This window comes from Triturus cristatus, chromosome 12 (genome assembly GCF_964204655.1).
Source record: "Triturus cristatus chromosome 12, aTriCri1.1, whole genome shotgun sequence".
In the NCBI taxonomy this organism is placed as follows: domain Eukaryota; kingdom Metazoa; phylum Chordata; class Amphibia; order Caudata; family Salamandridae; genus Triturus; species Triturus cristatus.
The window spans coordinates 130,338,121-130,365,097 of record NC_140595.1 but is presented as its reverse complement, the minus strand read 5'-3'; the positions used below and the strand labels follow the sequence as shown (position 1 = coordinate 130,365,097).

The following is a 26,977-nucleotide window of genomic DNA, read 5'->3' as shown; positions in this document are numbered from 1 at the left end:
ATATACATGTAAGGCTTCAGGTTTAAGTAGTAAGTGTGCATGCAGTTTTACAGGTTGTCGGTAAGTCCAAGATAGACTTGATGCTGATTGTGGAAAGATCATAGTGGATTCGTATGTGGTAGTGAGAGTAATACGTTTTTGTGTGAGAACGCCAAAGGTTATGTAGACGAAGGAGCAGACATGATTTTCTTTACTCATTTATATAGAACTGGTTTCTCACAAAATGTGCATGATTCCTTCCTGTATATACACTCAGACTATACTATTGCCACCACGGCTACTACAAATTGTAGAATCTCCTTGATGGCAGCATGTTGCATTTCGGGAGGAAACAAAAATACACTAGAAGGGAATAAATCATTTTTTGTAGGAAAGTAATAATGAAAGGAACACAGTTTCTATGATGCCTTTTATAATTAACAAATAGTAAATATTAGGTTTGTATACTACTTTCAGAACTGATGAATTTATGACTTAGCCTCAACCTCACTATTTGTGTTTTTTTTTATTTTCTATCCTAAAGACTCAACTTAATTTTTTTATTTCTTCCTTGGCGAGGAGAATGCACCATTAGAAATATTATCTTTCTGAAAAGTTTTTGGGTCCTATAAAATATTCTGATAACAATAAAATCACTATAAATGCACGAATCGGTTAACAATAGAATATTCCTTTGGGCTGTACCCACCTATCTGGCCATAGGCCATACTAATTAGCCGTTCATTCACAAGCTTGTCACACTTGGGGTTTCGGGGCTGCCTCTTCATGATGTCGCTTTCTGCAGCTTCGTATGCCAACGAGATAGCAGGGACCTGCAAGAAAAAAACGACAACGTTTAGATGAGGTGGTCAATGGTAAGCATATTGCATATGACAAGTAATGGAGAAGAATGAAAGTTTAGGAGTACAGTGTCTCACAGGGGCCTGTCCAGATCATTTGTAATAGCCATTATAACGCTGAGATGCAACCATATTATAAAAACAGAAAATCAGAGACAGAATATAGTGCCTTACTACGATATCTGAGGCATCTGTTTGACCGCCGTATTATGATACAGGCGGTCCGACTGATGTCTGCATGGGGGAATCTGCTTTGCCTCCGACAGGCTCAAGGAGCCCATCGAGAGAGGGGGGTGGATCGGAATCCTCTAAATGGAGGCGGTGCCTGCTCTGGCACCGCCGTGGGGATTATGATGCATGTTTCCGACAGCCTTTTCATGTTGGTTCTTCTGCCAAGAGAAGGCTGTCTGAAAGGGTCTATGGGCCTGCCACACGGTGCATGGATATTTAAAAAGTGTATTTTTCCTGTTGCGGCTTATGCTGCGGCTTGCAGCACAACCCGCAATAGGAAAATACACTATCCGACCTCCATGAAGGGTCACATCGTAATTTGGAAAGCGCGATCACCGACTCCTTGTCGGACGGTCCCGTTTCTGACACGACGACCGACATCGTAATGAGGCCCATAGTCTTTGGCATAGTCTGCACCCATTTGTATATATTATTTTACTGAAGTTCTCTTTCTCCTTAAAAGGTACCTAAAAAAATTCATAGTTCAAATAAAAAAACAATCATGTAAACGCATGATAAAAACAATAAAAAACAAAAGGGAAAAACGACAATAAACTTTTCAAGCATAGTAAAAAAAACATAAATCTCAATACTAAAAACATGCAAAGCTACCTTTTTTAATAATCAGGAGGATAGTTTACATTATAATATTTTAAAATCAATTGGAAAAGAAATGTAATACCTTCATATTAAACCATTTTCCTGTTAAAAAATGAGCAAAAGCAATTGAGCTTGGAAGTTTGTAGACAATGCTTCTCAATTTTCGATCCCCCAAAAATCAGAGCTTTTTCTACATCTTTATAGAATACATTCTTGATGTGTTTTTCTATTGAAGTAGAGCCACTGTGTTGTTCCCTGGTGTAATTTCGTTCACACTATACCAATGTTCCTCAGTTCAATTACCACATTTTGAAATGTAACAGCTCCTTCTCTGTGATTATATGTTCCTAGAAACATTTATTTAGGATGGTCTATTATTTCACTAAATGAAAATGCCATTTCGCTGATCAAAATTGCATCTAAAAATATGTCTTTTCCATTCAACTCTAAATAGAAAAATACAAATGAGAGAAAGACTGCTGTCTTTCTCTCATTTGTATTTTTCTATCTGCAAGTGAATGGCAAGGAAATATTTTTTAGGGCATTTTTCTAGCTTGATGTTTTTTCGGCTAGTTAAGACAAGGCGAGGTTCCAAAAGGCATGAGTGCTCATCCAATCCTCTTATACATGTCTTTTCTCCCAGTGACCTGACGGTGTCCATCACAACATTAGGGTGTAAAAATGTAGGACCTTATTTATGAAAAATGTCGCATCACTGCGTGAAAACAGCGATGTGACAGTTTTCACTGCGCCCTCCTTGCGATATGATGGATGCGTCATATTTACTGTATGAAGCATCATGTCGCAAGGAGTTACAGATATGTCAGTATTTCTGACGTATCTCGAGGTGCAGTAATGATGCATTGCTGGAGTGTGTCACAAAAGTGACACAACTCCAGAGATGTGGCCTTTCACATGGGGCAAGCCCCATGTGAAAGGGCCTGCGCCAGTCTTACGCCTGCTGTGAAGCAGGCGTAAGATATTGACGCACTAGTGTCCTAGAATTGGCGCAGTGAAATCTGATAGATTTCACTGTGCCACTTCTACGAGGCTTTTTAAGTCGGAACGCTCACCCTGCATACATTATACCTGAAGCAGGTAAAATGAGGCACAGGGCTTCACAAAGTGACGCATCTGCTTAGGTACACCACTTTGTAAATAGGGCGACACAGAGTGGATTTTTCACGCCGCCGGTGCGTCACAAAAAGGGAGGCAATGGCGCCACAAAAGTGTTGCAAAGCATCATCAATAAACCCCTGAATATTGAGTTTAAATATTATCCGACAATAATGTCATATATAGAAAACAATTATAACAATATTGTGATGGGAAACATGCCTGTATGCAATACGAGAAGTAATTCTATACTTATGTATAAATATTTACATTCGCAATAGTGTAATAGTCCATATTCTAGATATGATGTTTCTTTAGGACAATACTTTTATTGTTGATATTCTAACATGCAACCCACGCTCTGTATAGTTTGAGTGACTCACCATGTCTGTACCCAAGTCAATGCACAAGATGGTAACAGTGCCCAGTGGCAGTGGGATGTTGAGAATGATGAACAGCAGGAAAGGGGTGATCTCCGGGATGTTACTCGTCAGCGTGTAAGCGATGGACTTCTTCAGGTTATCAAAAATGAGACGACCTGCAAAACAATTGCAAACAAAGTGAGCACAATAGTATCTAACTGCAAGACACGCCCAGCAAAAAAAAATTAAATGCCATCTCTTCACTTTATATCTAATTGCCATCAAAAGTGAAACATTCCACAGTTATCTACAATGCATGTGAATATATACCATTACATCGCATGCATTTACAATGCATGAGATTACAACATGGTTGTTACAACGACCGCGTTGTTACATCACAGTAAATTACAACGCAAGTCGTTACAACAACTTGCTCTAGATGGCGCACTGGACTTAGGAATAGTATAATTTACTATTCCAACTCCAGTGTGTGCAACAGTAGGGAAGGTTTTGGAAGAGTAAATTATAATATTCCTTAGTTTAGAGCACCATCTAGAGCAAGTTGTAAAGGTAATGAGCTGTAATGACACGTTGTTAAGGTTTTTTCCCCTGCATGCAGGTCGCGTCTAGCCTCTGAGGAAATGCCTTTGCCCCAGGAAGGAATCACAGTCATAATGTGTGTATGAAAAGTTGCATCATAGTACCCACATACACGTGTGCTTAGATCCAAATTTGTCTATTCAAAATTACTGCATGTGCTCATCACATTTAGATTTGTGTGACTAGACAAGGAAAAGTATTTTTTAGTAAAGAAGCATTAATTGTTTTCCTTGTCTCAACAATGATATTGCTTGGTAATAACTGATTGCAAGTAAATCAGTGTATTTTAGTCCTAAATCCTTAGCGTGTTGATATGGTTATTGATCATTAATGATTCCAGCACCGTTGGTCTCGGGCTAACCTTCAGAGATGATCCCAAATGGCAACACATGTACAGGTGCCATTCTCAAATATCAGGTCAAACCTGAGACAACATGGAGAAAGGTTAACCTTTCACCATCCTTGAGTCTCGATACAGAGGCTACTGACTAAGGGCCTGATTATGAGTGTGGTGGACAGGGTTACTCCATCACAAACGTGATTGATATCCCAGCCGGCAAAACTTGAATTTCATTATATCCTATGGAATTGTAATGTGGTGAACGGTATATCCGTCATGTTTGTGATGGAGTAACCCCATTTGCCAAACTTGTAATTAGGCCCTTAGGGCCAGATGTACAACTTTTTTTTGCGGCCGCAAGCGGGAGAACCTCCCGTTTACGGCCTCAAAAAAGGGTAATAGCATGTACAAATGCTATTTTGCGAGTCCCCGACTCAAAAACTAGCATTTGCGACTCTCGCTATTAGGAAGGGGTGTCCCTTCCTAATAGCGAGTCAACATGCTATGTACCAGTGTTTTGCAACCACATTTGTGGCCGCAAAACACTTGCAGTTTACCACCTACTTCAAGTAGGTGGTAAACCACTCGCAAAGGGGAAGGGGTCCCCATGGGACCCCTTCCCCTTTGTGAGTATGTTGGGAAATACTTTTTAAGAGCAGGCAGTGGTCCCAGAGACCACTGCCTGCGCTTAAAAAAATGAAAATGAAAAGTTAATTTTTTCCTTTTTAAATGCATCTCGTTTTCCTTTAGGGAAAAAGGGCTGCATTTTTAAAAAAAAGCTGCTTTATTAAAAAGCAGTCCCAGACATGGTGGTCTCCTGAGCCCAGCAGGCCACCATCCCTGGGAGGGCTGTCATTCCCAATGGGCTTGCAAATTGTGAGAGGCTCATTAATATTAATGAGCCTCGCAATTTGCGATCTCATTAGGAATCGCAAACAATGTGAAATACACTGTTGTGCATTGGAAATTGCACCTCGCAAATTGCGACGCGCAAAAGAGTCGTAATTTGCGATGCACAATTTTCTTTGTCGTACATCTGGCCCAAGGTCACCAATCAAATTTACACGGACCGAACTATTGAGGGTACCAGGTGACGTCATGTAATGAGGGACACACAATTCCAGTCCTAGGCTTTGGTTAAGAATTTGCTGAGTACTGGGGACATAATTCTGGTTTATCACAATTGAATCAATTGGATTAAGCTTTAAATTTCAGCCGAAATTGAGTTCCTGTTGTTATAAATTAATCTGGTAACCTAGCATTGTGTAAATTGGCAAGTATACTCAGCGACGGCCTGTATAGGGCGTGATACCGGGGCGGTGACGTGGGGCAGAGGAGGGGCAGGGTGGGGGGTTGCAAAATGCGGCATACGGCCGATTGCAGGTAAGTTACGAAAAAAATAAAGAAAACAAATTTTGTTGCGCGCGCTGCATCGCATTTGGCGATACTGCGCGCGCAACGAAATTCGTTTTATTTGTTTTTTTCGTAACTTACCTGCAATCGGCCGTATGCCGCATTTTGCAACCCCCACCCTGCCCCTCCTCTGCCCCACGTCACCGCCCCGGTAACACGCCCTATACAGGCGTCGCTGAGTATACTAATGAGGCTGAACTGGTGACTCACAGATCAAATGTATTTAAAACCATGACATAAGCAACAATTAAAAATCATCATAAAAAAGTCTACACAAAAATGACAGATTTACCTCATGCACCCCCAGAATTATAACCACCTCATTATGAGTCTGGAAGAGGGCAAATTTCCCATAGTAGGAAAATACACTGATTCCATCATGCTTCATGTCAGGATGCAAAAGTAATTGGGGCTACGTAATCTAGAGTGCCCAACCCACCACATGTCATGTGATGGTACCTCTGTTGTAGTCTGCCACTCAAAGGATAGCAGAATTTCACAAAATGTTCAGAAAGATGTCTTTCAATTTCGAAAAAAAACTCATGGCATGTTAGGAAAATTCATGGGGTGTTTTTTGTTGGCACCACATTTCTACTGGTAATCTTTACAGTAATGACAAATATTGGTGGATTTTTAGCAGTGTTTCTACACCAGATGTTTTGTTTTTATGAAAACCAGTTACTGTGGAACACAAAACTCAACCCCTTTGTAAAAAGATCAAAATATTGCACATTTTCTACTTCCTCCTTAGCTGAGAGGTGAATCCACCTGAATTGTTGATAGAAACTCCACCCAGCAATAGTTTACCCCCCTTCCATGACAAACTAAGCTATATGATAATGCGAAATATTTTAAGAGACTTTTTTTATATGACGGAGATCACACTCAATGAATTAAAACGCAGGCGGACCACCTAAACTCCTCTCTCTCCGCCATCAAATAAACACTGAGAACAATACATTTCAAGCAATCAAGGAAGAAACAAAACAAAACTACTCACCTTCTTCTACCCCTGTTACAATAGAAGCAAAATTATCATCCAGTAGGATCATATCCGCAGCCTGCTTGGATACATCGGAGCCAGAAATACCCATGGCCACGCCAATATCTGCCTTCTTCAAAGCCGGGGAGTCATTGACACCATCACCGGTCACTGCAACAATGGCACCCTGGAAGTACGTAATCATTTACAGATATATATTCTCACCATATGTGCACCAAAATCTTTATTAGCTGTATATCACTCTGGTTAAACATGCTGTCACTTTGGTCAGTAATGTTAAAGGGTGTATTCTTCTGAAAAGGCTCTTAGATATGACACCCCAAGCATTCACCAAGGGAGCCTTTTCAGAATAGAAAATGTGATACTCGTGGATGCAGTTAGCAGCTGTTGAAAGCACCAGTCATAGGCAGTGAGCTGTCAACAGCAGACTGTGGTCAACCTGAAGGTCCATCAACCAACCCCAATTTTTGTGTGTTGGAGGTTATTGGATGGGTCCTTAAGGGGTCATTGCATAATACTTTCATAGCTTTTCTATGGTGCCTTCATTTTATCACACAGTGCAGCAGATATACCAAAATTCTCAGGTTGTTCACAAACTCAGGATATGACGGATCATGTATGTACAGTAGACGTCACGCAACAGTACAACACTGCTTACAACATCAGGGTCCTTCATGGGTTGCCCTTCTTATTTGAAGGATAGAGTAGGACTATGGCTATGTGAGATGGAAATCCCTGTTTGTTACGTAACTGAAACTGGTATGAGAATGTCAGTGATCCTTGCTTTATGAATACCTTGGCATTGTGCTTTCTTCGACACTGGCATCTGTGTAACTCTTTGTTCTGTGTTAGATCAGCCATCACTTGTCTGTCCTGTTCACATCTTGGTTCACGAAACTGCTATAAGTCAAGGCCTGTTACATTTAGAAGTTTTTGTCCTTCTTGAGGTCTTGGCAACCAAAGGAGTTGGAGCACATTGCACCAAAACTCGTTATGAGTGACTTACTCAGATACATCCCAGTGCAACAAAGAAATTCATGGGTAACACTAAAAAAGATAGTAAGTAGTGCATGAACACAACCTGCTCTCTTTATTCAGGGTTGGCATTCCATTACTTTTAAAACCTTATATTAGTTTAATGCAAGGCATGTTGCTCTTCTCTGCTCTGCAGTTTCTAAATGTCTGTTATAATGTATATAAGGGTTTTAAAACTGCTTTTGATATTATTCATTCAAATTTATATGATGGCAATTGTCAAATATTTTATGATGTTTATTTAGAAGAAAGGTAATATGGTTATAAACAAACGTAACAACTTGTTGCTGAGTAGATAATATATCCAAATCAGTAAATACGGGTTAACTGCAAACTCATGCGCTACTAGGGCCCTGTTTGGGTTTCTTAGCAATAAGTCAAGGTAGCTATAGAGGGAGTTGGGTCCATTGGGATTGAATGACTTTAAGTTTGCCGTCCCGACATTACTTTGTCCATCAAATTTTGTGATGGCTCAACAGTCGTTTCAGTACCTTGAAAGGAATTGCTATCACAGCAGTTCCCTTCATGGTACAAAGGTTTTGGTGGACAGCCACTGTCTGTATTGATGGCCATCCACCAAATTTGTAAAGTTTTTAGTTTTGCAGAAACAAATTCTTAAAGCGGGAGGTTGTTTTGACATCCCTTAGTTTTAACTCACTTCATTGCACACATCACAAACCACCCCACCTGGTCATCCACACACTCATCACATGGAGCTAAAACTAATAGTTCTCCGCAAAAGTGACCCTTCAGGGGACCCGTAGGGCATTACAGCTCTGGCCCGACGAGGAGTACCTGCCCAATGATGAAGTATGCCATCCCGAGTGGTGTTTGAGGGCAATAAGAGACAGTCCTGGTGACTGCTCTTAATGTCTTGTCAAGAACCTAGGTAGTTCTCCCCTATCTCTAGATTTTAGGAACAGTTACCCCCCATTTGATTTGATTACAGTTTCGGAGCACAGGTACTGGACCTTTATTTTCTCCCTGTCCTTCCCTCTTTTTCTTTTGACAATACCCTTTAAGAGTGCCCAGAGCAGAGCCCTGCTGGGCAAGGGTCAAAATAAAGAGAAGGACTTGGGAGAGGGAAGCAGAAAGAGGATCAATAGATAGTTCTGTACAATATTTTATAAACGCCTGCCACCAGCAGGCGTACACAGTCTTGGCAGAGGGATGCCTGGCTACCAAAATCATATCACAGACTTTGGGAGGATGGTTGAATGCTGTCAACTGCCTCAGCTCAATCTCCACGCAAGAAGGCATAGAGTGGACAGGTTTGGGTGGAGGACTGTCCCCTGCTGATACGACAAAAGATCCTCCGAAGGGGCAGCCCGATCAGATGGTTTGATGCTCAGTTGGAGAAGCTCGGATACCAGACTCTCTGTGCCAAATCCGGAGCCACAAGAATCACTTGGGCCTGGTCGCTCCTGATCTTCTTGAGCACTCTGGACAGGAGTGGTATTGGCTGAAAGGTATACAGGAGGCCTGAGCTCCACTTGAGCTGAACAGTAGACCAGAGCGAGTGCTGCCTTGGAAACTAGTGCGCAAAATTGCTGACCGTGCGCATTTTCAGCAGAGACAAACAGATCTAACCAAGGCTCTCCCCACTTCTGAAAGCGACCTTGCGCCACCTCCGGATGGAGACACTATTCATGATCTGCTAGGCATCAATGGCTGAGTGTGTCTGCCCTGGCGTTCAGGGAACCTGCCAGGTGTTGAACCACCTGGGATATGCCCTGCTTTTCCAGCCATGCCCAGAGATGCAGGGTCTCCTGACAAAGAGTTCAGGACTCCACCCTGCCCTGTTTGTTGCAGTACCACATGGTGGTGGTGTTGTCCGTGAATACATGAACCAGCTTTCCCTTGTTGGAAGGGAGAAAAGCTTTCAATGCCAAGTGAATCTCAGAGCTCCAGAAAGTTGATGTAAAGTCCGGATTCCGCCGGAGACCAGAGCCCTCTGATCTCCACCTCTCCCAGATTGCCACCGCATCCCAGGAGTGATGCATCTGTCACTACTGTGTGATCTGGTTGGGGAAGGGAGAGGGACCTGCCTTTGACCCAATCAAGGTTGGTCAGCCACCACTGCAGATCCTGTGCAGTTCCCTTCGAGATCTGGACTACGTCAGAGAGATTTCCCTGATGCTGCGCCCACTGCAACTTCAGGTCCCACTGCAGAGCCCACATATGCCATCTGACATGTGTCACCAGCAGGATGCAGGAGGCCCAGCAGTCTCAACGTCACCCTCACTGAAATCCAGGATAGAGGCTGAAACATCTGTATCATGGTCTGAATATCCCGGACTCTCAGCTCTGGAGGATAGGCCTGAACCTGCACTGTGTTCAGGACAGCTCCGATGAAAGGGACTGTCTGAGATGGAGTCAGGTGTGACTCCGGCACGTGTTATTGAACCCCACTGAAAGCAGGAGGTTTGCTGTAGTCTGGATTGGAGAGGACAGTCTGGGGCAAGCTCACCTTCAACAGCCAGTGGTCAAGATAGGGGAAGACCAGCACACCTGAGCTGTGTAGATAAGCTTCAACCACTACCATCACCTCGGTGAACACCCAAGGAGTGCTGGTAAGGCCAAAAGGGAGCACTGTGAACTGAAAGTGCTGGTGGCCTACGGTGAACTGCAGGTAACGTCAATGGCCAGGCAGGACGGGATGTGAAAAAGAGGCCCAAGGACTTGGCCGTAGCCCGTGAATCCCTAAAGCGCTGCAGAGCCAAGTCTGCCTGGTCTCCAAAGAGACAGGTGTCATCAAAGGGCATGTCCATAAGGGAAGCCTGGACATCCGCAGAAAATCCAGAAGTTCTGAGCCAGGTGTAGCGACGAACGGCCACATCTACGACATTGTGGTACCCGTAAGTCGGTGGTGTAAAACCCACAACAAATAGTGAACTTTGCTGAATCTCTCCTGTCTTATACCGCTTGGGAGAGAATTGCCTGGGCCTCCTCCGGGACCTGTAGTAGCACATGTGCAACCGTTTCCCACAAGGAATGGGCAAAACGGCCCAACAGGCATGCAGTGTTCATCAACCGCAATGCAAGGCTAGTGGATGAAAAAATGTTGTTACCTCAACTATCCAGCCTCTTTGATTCCCTGTCCGGGAGTGAGGAGGAAACCGCACCCAGTGATGTAGAGGCCTGGACCACCAAACTCTTGGGGGTTGGGTATTGGTAAGGAATTTCGGGTTGCCCGGAGCTGGAAGATGATGGAGGGCAACTGTCCAATTCACAGGGGCCCATGCTGGGATGGATCAGGTTTCCAGAAGGAAACCAGTCAAGGCTTTGTTGAAAGGCAGGAGAGGTTCAGAGGAGGAGACACCCGGCTGCACAGCTGCAGGGCCTCTGTCAAGACGTTTGTCTTGACTTCCACCTAACGGAGCTGAAGGTCCAGGATCTCAGCTGCCCTTCTCACCACCATAGCATATGAAGCTCCGTCCTCCATAGCCATGGTAGGGGGAGAAAGCAGGCCAGAATCTGTGGAAGTATCCAGGCCAATGGCCTCACTCAGTTCCTGAACCCAGTCCATTTCATGCTCAAGCTGGTCTTGTAAAGGGTCTAGCAACCCCTCTCAATCATTTTCCATTCCTAGTCCCTCAAAATAAGGCTGAAAAATCGACCTAGGACCCAAGGATGCCATCGGCACCGGAAACGACGTCAATAGGCGCCGATTTGGCACGGTGTCATCGGTGATGAGAAGGGGGCTGGCTCCGCCTGGGGGTGGGGGGCACAGGCAGCACCAAGAGTCTCTGCGTGGGGGCCAGGGCCAGGGAAGGTTGCAGGGGAATGATCAGCGCTGGTCTGGATCTGCCACTGGATCCATTGGGGGGCATTGATGCCGGAGTTGCCAGCGTGGAACCCAATAGAGCCCCTTCTGAGCCTTCGGGGTCCAAAGGCATGCTGAGAGGGTCAGGTCACCCAAATATGAGGCACATAGTGTCAAAGAAGTCTTTTAACAGTGCGGGGGTCACTTCGGCTCCTGGTAAGAAAGGGATGCCTGGGGCCAACACAAGGGGCAGGTACCACAGAACGAGGCCTAGGGCGTCGAAGCTCCTCTGTCACATTGCTCGGCGGACAGGGAGACTTTGGAGCATGCTTGGAATTCTTGTGCTTCTAATGCCTCTTACCTGACCCACTCAATCAATCAAAAATGACTTTATTCAATTGCTTTGTAAGACAATCATAAAAGTACATAATAACAATAGATCTTTAAAAGTTATAAAAGATTTTTAAAAGGGAAAAATGTCAACACAATTAGAGGTCGTCATACTAAAAAGACATACTAAAATCCGTGATTACAAAACAATTGTTTTCCTGTAAATAAGTACTTTCTTTAAAAGCATACATATCCTCCAGGCTTTGTGGATATCATCCAGTAATTGCAGCGCGAGAAAGGCTGGACGACATTGTCTCAAACCCATCTCCCTCATTATTGGGACAAGCCAGACTTTCCTCAAGTTATGATAAAATTTACAAAATAAAAGGACATGCATAGTCGATTGCTCTGAGCAATTGTCACACGGACATGGGCCTAAGGTTCGTGACCAATCATTTATACATGGGAAACTCACGAGCCTATGATAGATATTACATCTGAAACGGTTAGTAGTAATCTATCATAGCCACCAGGTACAAACAGCAAGTACGACTGAATATTAAAAGAGGATAAAATCAATTGATTATGCTGAACAGAAGGTTTAGTACACTCCTTAGCTAATCTTATGGTATCTAAAAGAATCAGTCCCTGTTTTTTTAATTCCTTTCTAGAAATCATGTGCATTGTACCCGGAGATTTGTAATACTCTGGGTGGCCAAGATCTGTCATAAAATTTGTAATGTATCTCAGCCACGGGATCAGCAACGCTCCTTCAATTTTCATGCTGTCAGCTAAAATCTCCTGGTTTAACTTAGTCTCTGCTTTGGACCATATTCTGTGCCACAGCAGAATAGGCTCCAGTTTTTATCAAATCTGAAATGAATGGAAGTCCCAGCTCTGCGTGGCAAACATATGCTGATGTACTACTAGGTACAGCTAAAATATATCGCAGGAAGATTTTTTTCCACTGTCTGGAGTAACTGCGTAGCCACAAAAGCCCATACCGCCGCTCCGTACATGGCTACTGAGACACACTTCACTTTGTAAATCTGCAATAACTCTCGTGGTGGTCTCCTTCCCAATTTCTTTGCAAATTTGTCTAGTGCCATTGTTGATCTTGCCGGTATAGGTTTTTTAGCCATAATTGTACGCGGCCAGCGGTCATAGCGATCAAACAATATTCCAAGGTAAGCAAAGCTAGGGGTATGCTCTATTTTCTGGCCCTCCAGGTACATATCCCTACATTTTTGGCTCCCAGGGCCACATCTCATAATGTATGTCTTTGAGGTATTAACCTTGAGATTCAATTGGCCCATAAACTTGATGAAACTCTTTAGAACCCTCTGTAAACCTATTTGGGTGCGTGACATTAAAACTGCATCATCTGCATAGAGAAGTGCAGGTAAAGGACGTGCGGCTATTTGTGGAAAATCACAATTATCCTTAATTAAGGCATCGCAAAGGCCATTAATATAAAGATTAACAAGAAAAGGGGCCAGGACACACCCTTGCCTAACCCCCTTTCTAATGGGAAATGGGTCCGTTCGATCTCCTCCACTCCCAAAACGTACCCGCGCCCTAGCGCCACTGTTTGCACATCTACCCCTAGGCGTTCGAGTATCTCCCACAATTCCTCATGCCTTCCAACTTCGAGTGGGAGGAAGAGGACTTAGGACTCCCAGAGCAATGCAGAGACCTGCCCCTAGACCGGAAAAGAGACCTCCGGGGTGAACGGCGTGGAGTCGAACACTGATCCGCAAGCAGCTTTTGGGACTACAACCTCAAAGCCTTAGGAGCCATGGCCCGGCAGTCGGAGCATGACTTTGAGTAGTGGCCACTCTCCAGGCACTAGAGACAAACTTAGGGCCTGATTTCGATGGCAGACGGCTTTCCTATTTGGCTTTGCCCGCCAATAAGGCGGTGGTCCCACAGTAGGAATTACGATGCGACCGCCACATAGGCGGTCACATTGCCTATTTTTTGTTTTGCTGCGCTTACTGCTGGCTGCAGCACATGCCGCAAGACAAAAAGGGGTCATCACACATATCCCTGCACTATGTGGCAGGCACCATGCAGTGCCTGCTACATGGTGCAGGGACATGTAGGGCTAGCCTAGGGCCATGGGGTAAGGGTGGCCTGCTATGGGCCCCCAATGTCCCTTTCTGCCAGCTATTTCATGGCGGGTGAACCGCCATGGAAAGGCTGGTGGGGAGGGGCATCGTAATCCCTATGGCAGTGCCTGGTAGGAACCGCCACCAATGCAGGGATTGCAAGGCTCTCCGCGCGCACTGGCGGGCTCAAGGAGCCCACTGGATGCGTTGCAGTCAGAAACACCGACCGTCTTCACACCGCCCGCCACCCTAATGTGGCAGAAGGTGAAGGTGGTCCAGATGGCAGTGAGACTGCCACAGACAGCCTGTAGGTGCAGTCTCGCAGCCATCGTAATGACCCCCTAAGTGTAGATCTGTCACCAACATGGCGCAATGGCAGGCGCTGCATGGTTTGAATCCAGAAGTCTTCTTCTACATTGAGAAAAAACCTACACACCAAAATTGTTCGACAAAATGTCAAAAAGTCTGTCAAAAAGTGATTAAGGGTAGCTCTTTTCAACGATCGACCCTAGCTGGCACGGAAAGAAAAGAACTGAAGTCAGCGTGCCAAGGTGGCACCTATATAGGTGACTCGGACGTCACTTTCGATGCGGATGATGCCTTGCAGAGCTGGCTGATGCCACCTACCGGCGCACAATGGTATTGCTCAATTAAAAGTCTTCCAGATCCAGCCTGATGCCTGGGATATTCTAAGGTAAGGAATATGGGGCTAGATGCCTCTATCAGACTCACCATTCATGATTTCAGCGGAGAGATTAGAAAAGTAAGAAAAATAAATAACCATTTGTAAATCATCAATCTATAAATTACACCGTTTAACAAACGAGGTAAGAATAGAAGCCTTGTCAGTGGGGGGAGTGGTTGACAGAGAGAGAGGAGTGCCCAGTTGTGCTCATGGGACACCACATGTAAGTAGAAAAGAGGAAAAACGCAATTGGCACACAAGCTATAGGAGAGCAATGTTGAAGGTAAGATATAACACAGAAAAAGATTGTATTAACAAGAGCAAAGAGATCAACCATGTCAAATGCCATGGATCAGTTAAGAAGAATATGAAGTATGAAAATTGTAGAGTAACATAAGCTAGTTTGACAATCAATTTCGGTAAAGCACACTTCAATGAAACATGACCGAAGAGGAGAAAGCAGAGAAAGGAATAGTGGATGATGAATGATTTGCTACAAAAATTCTGGTGAGAGAACAAAGCAGGAGATTACAAGGTGCAGAAGAGTCGAAGTAAGCTTTCTCAAGTAAACCATGGCATATTTTAAAGAGAGGGGAAGTTTTGCATTATAACAGTAGAGCAGTTACAAATGTACATGTTGTTAAAAGCAAATGAGAAAACAGATAGAATCAAATATTTTGAGAAGTAATCAGCAGAGAGGCTGTAGGATTTGCATCACAAGCAAAAAAGTCACATTCTCAATTCTAAAAATGTGAAAACGATGATTATCCGAATTCCCTCTGAGTTCTTAAGAGGTGAGGAGAGAACCCTTGGATGGCAGTTACTTTGCCTGTCCAAATTCTCTTTCATACATCCTGCATAGGATTGTTTCTCAAAATATTGTGGACAAAACTATCATGGGGTTAAAATATTGAGGCCTACATATCTAAGACCAAAATATTGTGAAGGTATTATTGGTAAGGTAGATTTACTATTCTTAACTCCACTTCTATGCACCTTTTAGATATATATTGTCACGGTACATGTATGTGAAGTTGTATATTCTTTCCTTCATAATATTATAGTAAAACTACACTTATCTATATATTCTTATCTTCATGATATTTTGGTTCTATACATTTAGCCCTCCAGATTTTAGGCCCATGATGCTTTATAGTCGATATTAAGATGGAATACCGTGGATGATAGCAACTAGCCAGAGTTGTATCCCCTTATAAACATGTTGGCATACCAAAGTTCTTTTTTTACATTTATGTAAATATCCTTGTTTGTCTATGCAAGTATTAATTAGTGCTTGTGGATGCTAGAAAATATTTTTAGATACAAACTTGACCCAGAGCAGCTAAGTGAAAGGCAGGAAGGGAGAGAGAAGGAGGGAGAGAAATATAGGACCACAGAGAAAGATCCTGAAAGAGTCAGAGAAAGAGGAGTGTGGCAAAGATGGAGGAGGTGGAATCAAGACAATGGTTTTCAGAAGCCCTAGCATTTGGGAGCAAGTATTGAGTTAAACTGTGGGGACTCTTCAATTATGTTTATTTCTTTACAAAGTAACCAGTGCATCATTGGCTTTGCTTTGTTGTATTACAACCTAAGGGTTGTGAGTTACACCATACCTGTCTCTGACACCCCTCAACAATAATAAGCTTCTGCTGCGGGGAGGTGCGGGCAAACACAATTTCAGTGTGATTATGCAGAATGTCGTCCAGGCGCTCATTAGTTATGTCCTTTAGGTCAGAACCATGAACTACACAGGCCTTGGCTTCCCTGTTGGAGAAAACAAACACAAAGTCATTTAGTTGTACCACAAATCTGCTCCATAAATACCTGTGTTCTAACAATCTCTCCATCAAGTTTAACCTAGATACCATATGTAAAGGTTCATCTTCATTTCTTTTATTGCATTAGTCAGTGTGCTTCTTACCCAGTGGTTAATTCGTAAAACGAATAAGGGCCAGGGTCCAAGTTATTTCACGCAAGGCCAATGCATCCTTCACCACCCACTGCCCCTGCCAATGCTGCCATATCCCATCGCCAGTGCAATGATTGGACCTTTCCACATCACCCAAAACTGTCAGGATGAATTGGATGGGATGGTGTTATATTTTCTTAAAATTATATTGAATTGTTAAATATGCTCCTCCTGTGCTCTCCTTAAAAACAGGCTGACAGAGCAACTAGGAGGTGAACTCTCTTACATACGTGCCAGTGCATGACCTGCTAAAAACAGCTGAAGTTAAGCACTGTTACTTACCCACGATTTAAAGTAGTGGGCGACTATTTCATAGTTGATAAGTCAATGACACAACAAAAACAACTTTGTGTTAAATCCTAGAGTGAAACCGTGATATGGTAGCAACACCTTCAAACCACTTTTGAGGGGCAGAAACATAAATGTCAGCGTGTGCTTTGCGATACTCAATAACATTTAGGGGCTACAAAAGGTGAACTGCTCCATAATATTATTTTGACTAAAGATTTATTTAACTACCACACATTTCTACCAACTGCAAACAAGATGTAGACATAAATATGGAGTTAAATAAGTGAACTTTGGTACATATATATATATATATATATTACCTACTGGCGGTCGCCAGTAGGTAGATATAGTTAGGACCCTGTTTCCATAGGAAATCCGCAACATTCTATTTGGAATAACTTTGGCGCCGGTCGACGAATCCTCGCGAAATTTTCAAAATAGGTGGGGCGCTACGCTCCGCTCCTACCCTGAAAGTCTCGGGGGGATTCGTCAAGCAGGGGCCGAGAAAAAAGGGGGGTCCCAAAACGCGTTTTCCCCATGCATTTTTCCATAGGACCTTTAGACACAGCTACAGCCCGAACGGCTGAACAGAATTACTTGAAATTTGGCAGAGAGGTAGCCATAAGGTCAAGGAAGTGCCTTTTGCAGGTCTGGTGTAAATCTGTTCAGTATTTCCTGAGAAAATAGCATTTAAAAGCATATATATATGTGGGCGGAGCCTAACCACACATCTCATCCTGAGATCTGATTGGCTGTCAGCACTTCATCCAAGAAGTGTTGGCAGCCATCTTGGGACCAATATACATGATAGCACCTCATTAAAAAGCATTGCAGTTAATAGAAGGTTTTAAGACTTTAGTTACATTATAAATCATTTGTTGATGGTACCATACTCATTTTAGGAATTGTGGTATGTTCTAAGGTGATTTCACCATGTGAAAAAGCCTTCTGCTGGGATATCATGATTGAGAGAAAAATATTTTCTCATGCTTTTACCACAGAGGTTTGGAAGGTGATCTATAGGCTAAACTGAGAGCTTATTTTCTGTAAATTCACATTATCTTTCTCAGTCATGTGAGAATGAAGTCTGACATTCTCAGTAAAACATGTACATCCAACAAGGGCAGAGACTGTCAGTTGATTCCTTTGTGTTCTACTGCAGCTTCCCAGAGTGTTCCAAAGAACTACTAGAGCGCTAACAGTCCTACTTATGATAAACGTATGGCACACCTTAAGCCATCTTGCTTGGATTAAAGTGGTAACTCTTAAAACATTTAATTTAAAAAGGAACAAAATGAGGGGGTTCATTTTTCCATAAAAAGTATGATTAGTGCTGCAGAAAGAAAAATTAGGGCACATTTTGAGTGACTTCTCAAATCCTCTTCTATTTCATTAAAAAATTCTGACATGCAGACTGAAACATGCACTTTCAATACCAGCAGCAGTTTTCCCTGGTGAGCAGTAGCTTTACTACAGTAATCTAATGAGCAAAAAGAGTGCTAACATTCTGAATTTATGGCAAATGTGTGACACATCTGAATGCCTTCTTGATGGAATCAAAGTAAAACACTGAAAGTATTTCCTACTGAGGAGACTGCAGTAAATTAGGAAATTAGGAAACTTCATAACAAATAAGTCTCCCAAGATGGCCACCAGAGACAAAAGAGCCCAAATGTAGCCCAAATATCACCCAGATGTAGCCCAAGTATAGCCCAATGACAGAATGTCCCAGAATGTTCTTAAAAACAACTAGAGCGCTTACTGTCTTCATTATGACAAAAGTAAGGCACACCTGAAGCCATCTTGATTGGAATAAACTGGTAACACTTAAAACATTTAATTTAAAAAGGAACACAATGAGGAGGTTCATTTTGCCATAGAAATTATGATTAATGCTGAAGAAAGAAAATGAGGGCACATTTTGAGTGACTTCTCAAATCCTCTTCTATTTCATTAAAAAATTCTGACATGCAGACTGAAACATGCACTTTTAATACCAGGAGCAGACTTCCATGGTGCAGTAGTTTTACTACAGTGATCTAATGAGCAACTAGAGTGCTAACATTCAGAATTTATGGCAAATGTGTGACATATCTGAATACCTTCATGATGGAATCAAAGTAAAAAACTGAAAGCATTTCCTACTGAGGAGACTGCAGTACATGAGGAAATTAGGAAACTTCATAACAAATAAATCTCCCAAGATGGCCACCGGAGACAAAAGAGCCCAAATGTAGCCCAAAATCACCCAGATGTAGCCCAAATATAGCCCAATGACAGAAGTGTGCAAAACACTTATTATTTTGTGTTTTTGCAGTGTTATATAGTGCAGACTTGTCAGGTATTGGAGTGCTTTACATGAGCATTGGTTACATCACACAAGAACAAATTCATTTTGGTTATAGACATGGGGAGACTAAGTGATTTGACCAGAATCACAGAATGTCGAGCTGAAGCAGAAACTTCAACCTGGTTCCCCAGTTGCAAAGTCTGCAGTTCTGGAAGTAACACCACATCCTCTCCCCTAAGTGCAACATTTAATCAAGTGGTCAACTGGATAAAAAAACATAAAGATAACAAATAATTTAAAAGTGCTTTGTCGCTATTTGAAAACTCAGAAAATATGTCCTTATTTTAGTCTTTTAGAGCACTAACCATAATTTTGATGCCAATAAGACCCTCTCATATATGTAATTTCTAAAGGAAATGCTCTAGGTATTACAGTTTTGATTACATCAAGATGATGTCAGGCGTTCCACACTTTTGTAATAAATATAGAATGTTAGCAATCTAGTTGTTCATTAGGATACTGTTGAGAGGCAGAGGCCAGGGGCACGGACTCTGAAAATTGAAGGCAGGTAGGAGGGTGCAAAGGCAACAATTTAACCACACTGAGCAGGCAGGAAGGGCCGTGGAAGCACAACAGACTATGGAGGGCAGTGGAAAGGGGGGCAGGGGCAACAAACCAACAATACAGGACTTGCAAGAGAGGCTGTTGGAGGGAAGATCTATTACGGGTCAAGGAAGCTAGGGGCGGTCCCCAGATCCCCGGGAGCCACCACAGAACTGAGCAGGAGAGTGAGTCAGGGACAAAAGGGGCACCTTAATTTGAGCCGGGGTGCCTAGGAACGCTTTTCTCCAAAAATGAAGAAAACAGACATATGAGACATGGAATTGGAGGCAGAATACAATGGCAGTTTAATGAGAAGATGCAACTTCAAAGAAACCGCAGAATAGAGACATAAAGTACAAAATACAGAATCCAGATAATCATACAGCTGTCATAATATTCTCTGTATCTCAATTAATGTACTGACAGAGAGAGAGAGAAAACACATCTATAAATGCATCATGAGAAACAAGTTACACCAAGGAAAATGTTACCTAGGAACACTCACGTTTACTCTTAGAGCAAGCATTCCTGCAATTACAATACAAAATCTTTTAAATGCAAAAGTAAAGAGAACAATGGTTAAACATAACATGACATTTCATATAGGTAAAATAGAATAAGATACTTCAAGCAAAGCAGAGCAAGACATTTTAAGCAAAGGAAGACAAGAGCTCCCAGCTCTTGGGGAAAACCTGCACTGCCTGTTAACCTACATACAGACGGCGAGGTAGTCCGTCGATATCTGTGGGTGCTCCCTTTTTATATCATTTTGTGGGCTCCTTTGCACGCTACATCTACCTACGTATGCTACCCAAAAGCTTCGTCTGCAGATTTTACCAGACATTTCGTCATTTACCCACTTAATGCTGACAATGGACTGGGTGAAAAGGTCAGTCTCTCAGGCCAATCGCTTATCGTAAGTTCCATAGAGCAAGCAGAAAATAATGGGTATTGTACGGGAATTCAATATATTCATGTATAAAATCTCCTCAGTTCTCCTAACTTGACGCTCTGCGGTTGCCACTTCCTTAAAAGCGGGAAACCTGCCCAGGAAGCAAGTACCAGTCCAGGATGCAGCCTACTGTATGTCGACAGCTTCAGGGGGATGTTGAACTTTGATACCGAGCACGGAGCACTCTGGTAGGGTGGGGGCTACTAGTTTGGATCAGAAGGCCTCGCAAACCTGCCTTCAGACTGCTATACACTAAAATTGCAGAGCTATGGTCAATTTAACAAAGAGGCCTACATATTGAACAGAAGGGCCTACACAGGGGTTTTATGCTGGCTGAGTGGTAAGGATGTCTCAGGATAATTATATAGCAACACAGGACCCGCTGGTCAATTTAATACGGCCTACAAATGCAGCTGGCAGGGCAAGGACAAGGGTCTCATACTTCAGGTGTGGACAGAACGGGCCAGGGGCCCCCTGTGATACAAAATCTACCCTCCTTCAAGGCTGTGGCAATGTAATAGACCATTGTGGTCAGAAGGAAGAGGCAATGGTAGTACAACCATACATGCCAACAGACCCGATTCAGCCAGGAAACGTCCAATGTTTTTAAGCTCAAATGGGCTTTATTTGATCTGTCTCCTGTCTACAATATCCTCTTTTTCAATGTAACTCAAAGGGGAAAATCAATACCCCAGTTTTTTTTCAAAATCTCCCTCTTACCAAGTTAAAAATGTTCGCAAGTATGGTACATTGGATCATGGAAGGAAATGGGATAGGGACATGGACTTGGATAACAGAGGACAGGAGGGACATGGAGAGGTGCACCAAACTGACCCTGCAGGGCAGGCATCAGGGTTTGCAGCAGCACAATACACCACACAGGGCATGCAGGACGGGAGTGCAGCACAACAATCCATAGAAAGCAAGAGGGAGGGGACAGGACCATGCACATGGACAACAGAGAACAGAGGGGCAAGAGGCAATGGTAGCTAGCTGACCATAATGGACAGACAGGAGAGAAAGCTGCAGTATAACAGACCATAAAGGGCAGGAGGGACGGATCAGGGGCATTACAATGGAACAGACAAGCCAGGAGGGAGGGAGTAGGGCTGGGGGCAAGGGGGCAGGGCAGGAGCAGCAAGATAGCCATGGAGGTCAGGCAGGATGGGCACTAGAAGCAAGACACACCATGAAGAGCAACAGTGAGACTGTGATGGCATACACACAGACCATGGAGGGAAGGTGGGAGGGGGTCAGGGGCAGCTAACTGACCACACAGGGAAGGTGGGAGGGGCCATGGCAGCACAGAAGACCATGCATGGCAAGTGGGAGGGTTAGTGGCAGCACAATGGCTATGATGGGCAAGAAGGAGGGTGGAGGGGCATGCACAAAGGACGATGGAGGATAGAAGGAAGGGTCAGCACCTGTGCACAGACAAGAAAGTTCAGGGGAAGGGACCTCACAACAGACCACACGGGGCAGGCAGGAGGAGCAGTTGCAGCACAACAGACCAGGGAGGGCAGAAGGGTGTGGCAGTACAATTGACCATGTAGGACAGGAGGAAGAGGATAGGGGCATGGCATGTGGACAGGCAGGGTGGAGGTGGCAGGGACAGGTTACAGTCATCTGACAATGCTAGGCAGGTGGGAGGGGAGTGGCAGCTCAACAGAACACTCAGAGTAGATAGGAGTGGCAGGTCCATGGGACATGGTGGGCAAAAAGGATGGAGCAGGGGCATGCACAAAGACATCGGAGGGCAGGGGGAAGGAGAATAGGGGCAGCAAGCTAAGCACAGAGTTTAAGCAGGAGGTCAATGATGGGGCATATAATTGGGCAATGGAGGGCAGGAGGAGTGGACTGGTACATCATACTAAATTGAGGGCAGTGGCAGCACATCAGACCATGCATGGCAGGAGGGAGGAGGCTAGTCCATGGATTCACACAACAGAGGATAGGGAGGAAGGGGATGGGGCAGCAAGCTAACTGTTCAGAGAAGGCGGGTATTAGGAACTTTATTGTTTTTAAAACATTGTGTCTGTGCGAACTACTTAAAATATGAACAAGTATGCAGCATATTCTCACTTTTATTCAGGAAGAAGAGGACGTTTGTCACTGTGACTCCGGGCTCACTTGGCAGAAACACCCCCTGACCCTCCACCCCCTATCGCAAAATGTAATGCCCGTGAAAAGGGTAGGTGAACACAGTGTTATATAAAACATAGTCCTGAGAGCACGATTGAAAATGAAAACTAGATATAGTGTATGGTATAAACTATGCACCAAAAAGTGTGATATAAGATGAACCGGGCGTGAAATATAATATGCAATACATTGTGCGCAATGACAGATTCATGGGAGAGCGCGAGATAGCACAGGCACTAGCGCGTGCTATGCGATATGCGCCTTGGAGTGTAATATGCACAGGGCAGTGTTGTGTAACCTAACTAGTCTCTAAAGTTGTAATATAAAATATGTGCTGGGGAGTGTAACGTTGCATATGCACTGTGACAAAGATATGGATCCCAGATTGTAATATGTATGGCATAGCACTGTGCGTTATAACATAGGCATCGAGAAAGGCACGTTAGATGGGGCAATATAACCCGTGCGAAGACAAGTGTGGCATGACATATTCACGGGGTGGTGTTACAGTGCACATGGGCTAGAGAGTGTCATAGCATATGCACTAGCTAGTGGAATACAACACAGAGGTGTGTGGCACTCGGCAGGCAATGGTGGGTGTAACACAGCATTGGGCTCTGTCAGGAGCACGCTGTGACTCTCAAGTGATGTTCGTCCCCTTTCCAGAGAGTAAAATAAAAAGTATTACACATCCGGCAGTGGATGTGTGTTTTATTAACCGTGAGGGGGGTTTCTTGCATAGTTTTTGTCGAATTTTTGTCGAATCCCCTTTGAATGGCTTGGTGTGCATGTGTATTAAATGTGCCCGTCAATAGCTACCCATGTTTGTATAAATAAACGACAAGGGTGTCTACCAGGATTAGGCACGGTAGGGCATCAGACATGTCAGAGCTTCACTAGTGGTGTAAATACATTCCACGTGGATTCATTGCATGCATAGTCGCCTTTTAATGAATATCACGCAAATCGTCATGGTGATAGGTACGTACGGTTTGTCCAGCATGTCCTAGGTGTGTCTATAAATATATATTTTTTTAAAATAATAAAAAACAGTGGCCGGCCCTGGGGATTGGGGTCAAAAAAATATAATTAGGAGACTGGCCCTGGGGGATGGGGTCATCAGGGCCAATAAATTAGAATAAGAAGGGGAACCAAACAGCCCCCCTTCTTAAAAAACTAAAATAAATAAAAGACTGGCATCGTGCCGGAGGCCATGCCCCCTCCGTGCAGCACTCTGCAAACGCGCCCCCAACAGGCATCTCCAGTATGCACCAGGGAGCTGCGCTGCAGACAGGTGTTCTGAGGCCAAGCCCCTTTTTACACCTCTCTGCAACGCAGCTCTGTGGCGCTTACTGGAGGTACCTAGTGGTCTAGTTTGACCCTAGGGACCCTTAGGATTCAGGGGGACTTAATCTCTCAACTTAGAACAGCCACAGGGCGCGTTTACACAGTGGTGAAGGGAGGGGACGGGGCCTGAGGTGACGTGTGCAAACACGCACTATGGCACGTTTTAAATTGGGGATATAATTTCCCTTCAATACTGAGGGCCCCTGGGGGCTAACTAGCCCACCAAGTGCTTCCAGTAAGCGCCACTGAGCTGCATTGCAGAGAGGTGGTCCAGGCCGTGCCACTTTTTACACCTCTCTGCAACGCAGCTCTGTGGCACTTACTGGAGGTACCTAGTGGGCTAGTTGGACCCTAGGGACCCTCAGGATTCAAATGAACTTAATCTCCCAACTAAAAATGGACACAGGGCGTGTTTACACAGTGGTGAAGGGAGGGGACGAGGCCTGAGTTAACGTGTGCAAAAACGCCCTGTGGCCTGTTTTAAGAGGTAGTTTTAATCCCCATGCCCTATTATACACTAGGGGCTTACAGAGGAGGTCATGCTAATCACAGGGGGACCCCAACGCATAATGTTCCCTAGTGTATGTAGGTGTTTTCACTGTATTCTAAGTGTCTTTTAACATAGCACTGGCTCTAGGACTGGTTAGTCAGACTCAGTTACCACCAGTATCCGTCTGAAAAAGTTGAGGGTACAGGATGATTTTGCAACAAGGCTTCTTTCTGCTCTTCTTTTTGTTCTTTCTGCACGTTATCCTTCTTCCTGCACTTATCTTCGTATTTGAGGACTTCTGTTGCTTCTTTCTGCACTTCTTTTGTTTCTTTCTGTGCATTTTTTCTTCTTTCTTCACATGTCCTATCTCTGTAGGCATAGTTAGAAATTAGCATTTAAAAAACCTTTCAAATTCACAGAAAAAACCATAGGTTTCAGGCACGTTATAGTTAGGAATTAGCATTTAAAAAACCTCAGAAATTCACTGAAAAAACCATAGGTTTCAGGGGTGTTATAGTTAGCTGGACTTTTCACTTGTACAAAACCATTGAAATTCCCCCGTTATAGTTAGTTCAGCTAACTATAACTCGCGCGCCCGCAATGCACTGCTGATGACGTCACATATTACATCACTCATGACATGGTCAGTGACATCACTCATGACATCACTGATGACATCTCAAATGACATCACTGATGACATCACTGATGAAATCATCCTTGTGATAGAGTGGCAGACCTCCTCTTCCCCTAATATAACCTTTGATACACACATTCAAAAATAGAAATTAAAATTTTAAAAACAATGGACATACCAATACCAGTTAAAACAACCTATACAGTAATTCTAAGATCCACATACACATCCACTCATTCACCAACAGTCCTATACAGTCACTCATACATGTACTCACTCATCATATGTACTCATACACCTATACATCCTGTTACACAATGCCACTCATCCATAGAGGTACTCACACACATAGTCACTCATGCTAATAAAGAATCAAACATACATTTACTTGCATATACAGTTATACACACACCACCACACTTACTTCTACGGAAACTTACACATACTTAGTCTTTTAAACAATCACTTATAGAAACACATACTTATTCATATAGGAACTCTTTCAATCTCTCACTGTCACATATACTCGCTTATATACACCAATAGTCACATATACTAGTTTAAAACATATGTAGTTACTCATAAAGACACTATTGAGACAGTCATTCACTCACTAACACACCCATACACTCACTCATCCACCCATAGAGTCCTGCACACATGCTGTCTTCAACACATACAAAGAGTGAGTCATTCATTCATGCACCTATGCACTACGTAATACCCCCACCGAACCATGCAGACACTCAGACTGATACTCATAAAACCAACTAATAACCTATATAAACACCCATGTAGCTACTCACCAACCCATGCAGCCACTTATACACAAAGTGAGAGACTGATACAGATATTTACATATTTAAACATTACTCACTAAGCCATGTATTCACTATGAAACACTTAATCAGTCAGTTACACAATCAATTTTTCAAAAACAAATCATCCATTTAGACACTTATATACCCATTTATTCTTCCATCGACCTTGAGATATACATATATAAAACATATTTAATTTTCAGAAACACACACATTCACTGGATGATGTCATCAGTGATGTCATCAGTGATGTCATTTGAGATGTCATCAGTGATGTCATGAGTGATGTCACTGACCATGTCATGAGTGATGTAATATGTGACGTCATCAGCAGTGCATTGCGGGCGCGCGAGTTATAGTTAGCTGAACTAACTATAACGGGGGAATTTCAATGGTTTTGTACAAGTGAAAAGTCCAGCTAACTATAACACCCCTGAAACCTATGGTTTTTTCAGTGAATATATATATATATATATATATATATATATATATCACTAAACCAATCCAGCACCGCCTGACTGACAGCCAACAGGCGGGAAGAACGCTGGCTGGGACCTCTACGATATGCTCACGTAATTAAACGAAGGCCGGAATCCAGAATCGGTGCAAGACTTCTTTTATTCAAGCAAAGGCAAGTGTGAGTCCATTACAATCCATCGGACATAGTGTCCACCATGACGCGTTTCGCTCGCATATATATATATATATTCCCAAAGTTTTTGCAGTGGAGCACGCTCTCAGTAATGCACAACTCTGAAAAAATTGAATATCCACCGTTTATATCCAACCTGGCAGGCTATTTTAGTCTTTCTGTTTGGATGCACGTTTCACGTGATCAAGATTCTTAGTGAATCGAAACGCGTTGTGGAATAAACGGTCGATATTCAATTTTTTAGGAGTTGTGCATTTCTGAGAGCGCGCTGCGCTGCAAAAACTTTGGGAATATTTATTGTCCGGTGTACTCCGCCAACGTGTGCGTCACTCTCCTAGGGTCCCAGACAG

The 26,977-nt window shown here is 43.5% G+C and overlaps 1 protein-coding gene across 3 annotated transcripts in view; it reads right to left on the bottom strand.

Annotated features, from left to right (window-relative positions):
• Window positions 1–26,977, bottom strand: part of LOC146772876 (sodium/potassium-transporting ATPase subunit alpha-2) — a 348,828-nt gene that overhangs the window by 31,597 nt on the left and 290,254 nt on the right. For all 3 annotated transcript variants that reach the window (XM_085637734.1, XM_085637735.1, XM_085637736.1), the window contains exons 15-18: window positions 16,048–16,198; window positions 6,505–6,673; window positions 3,170–3,324; window positions 689–812 (exon numbers count right to left, since the gene is read on the bottom strand). In XM_085637734.1, coding sequence (XP_085493860.1) covers window positions 689–812; window positions 3,170–3,324; window positions 6,505–6,673; window positions 16,048–16,198 — 599 coding nt within the window. The remainder of the gene's footprint in view (window positions 1–688; window positions 813–3,169; window positions 3,325–6,504; window positions 6,674–16,047; window positions 16,199–26,977) is intronic.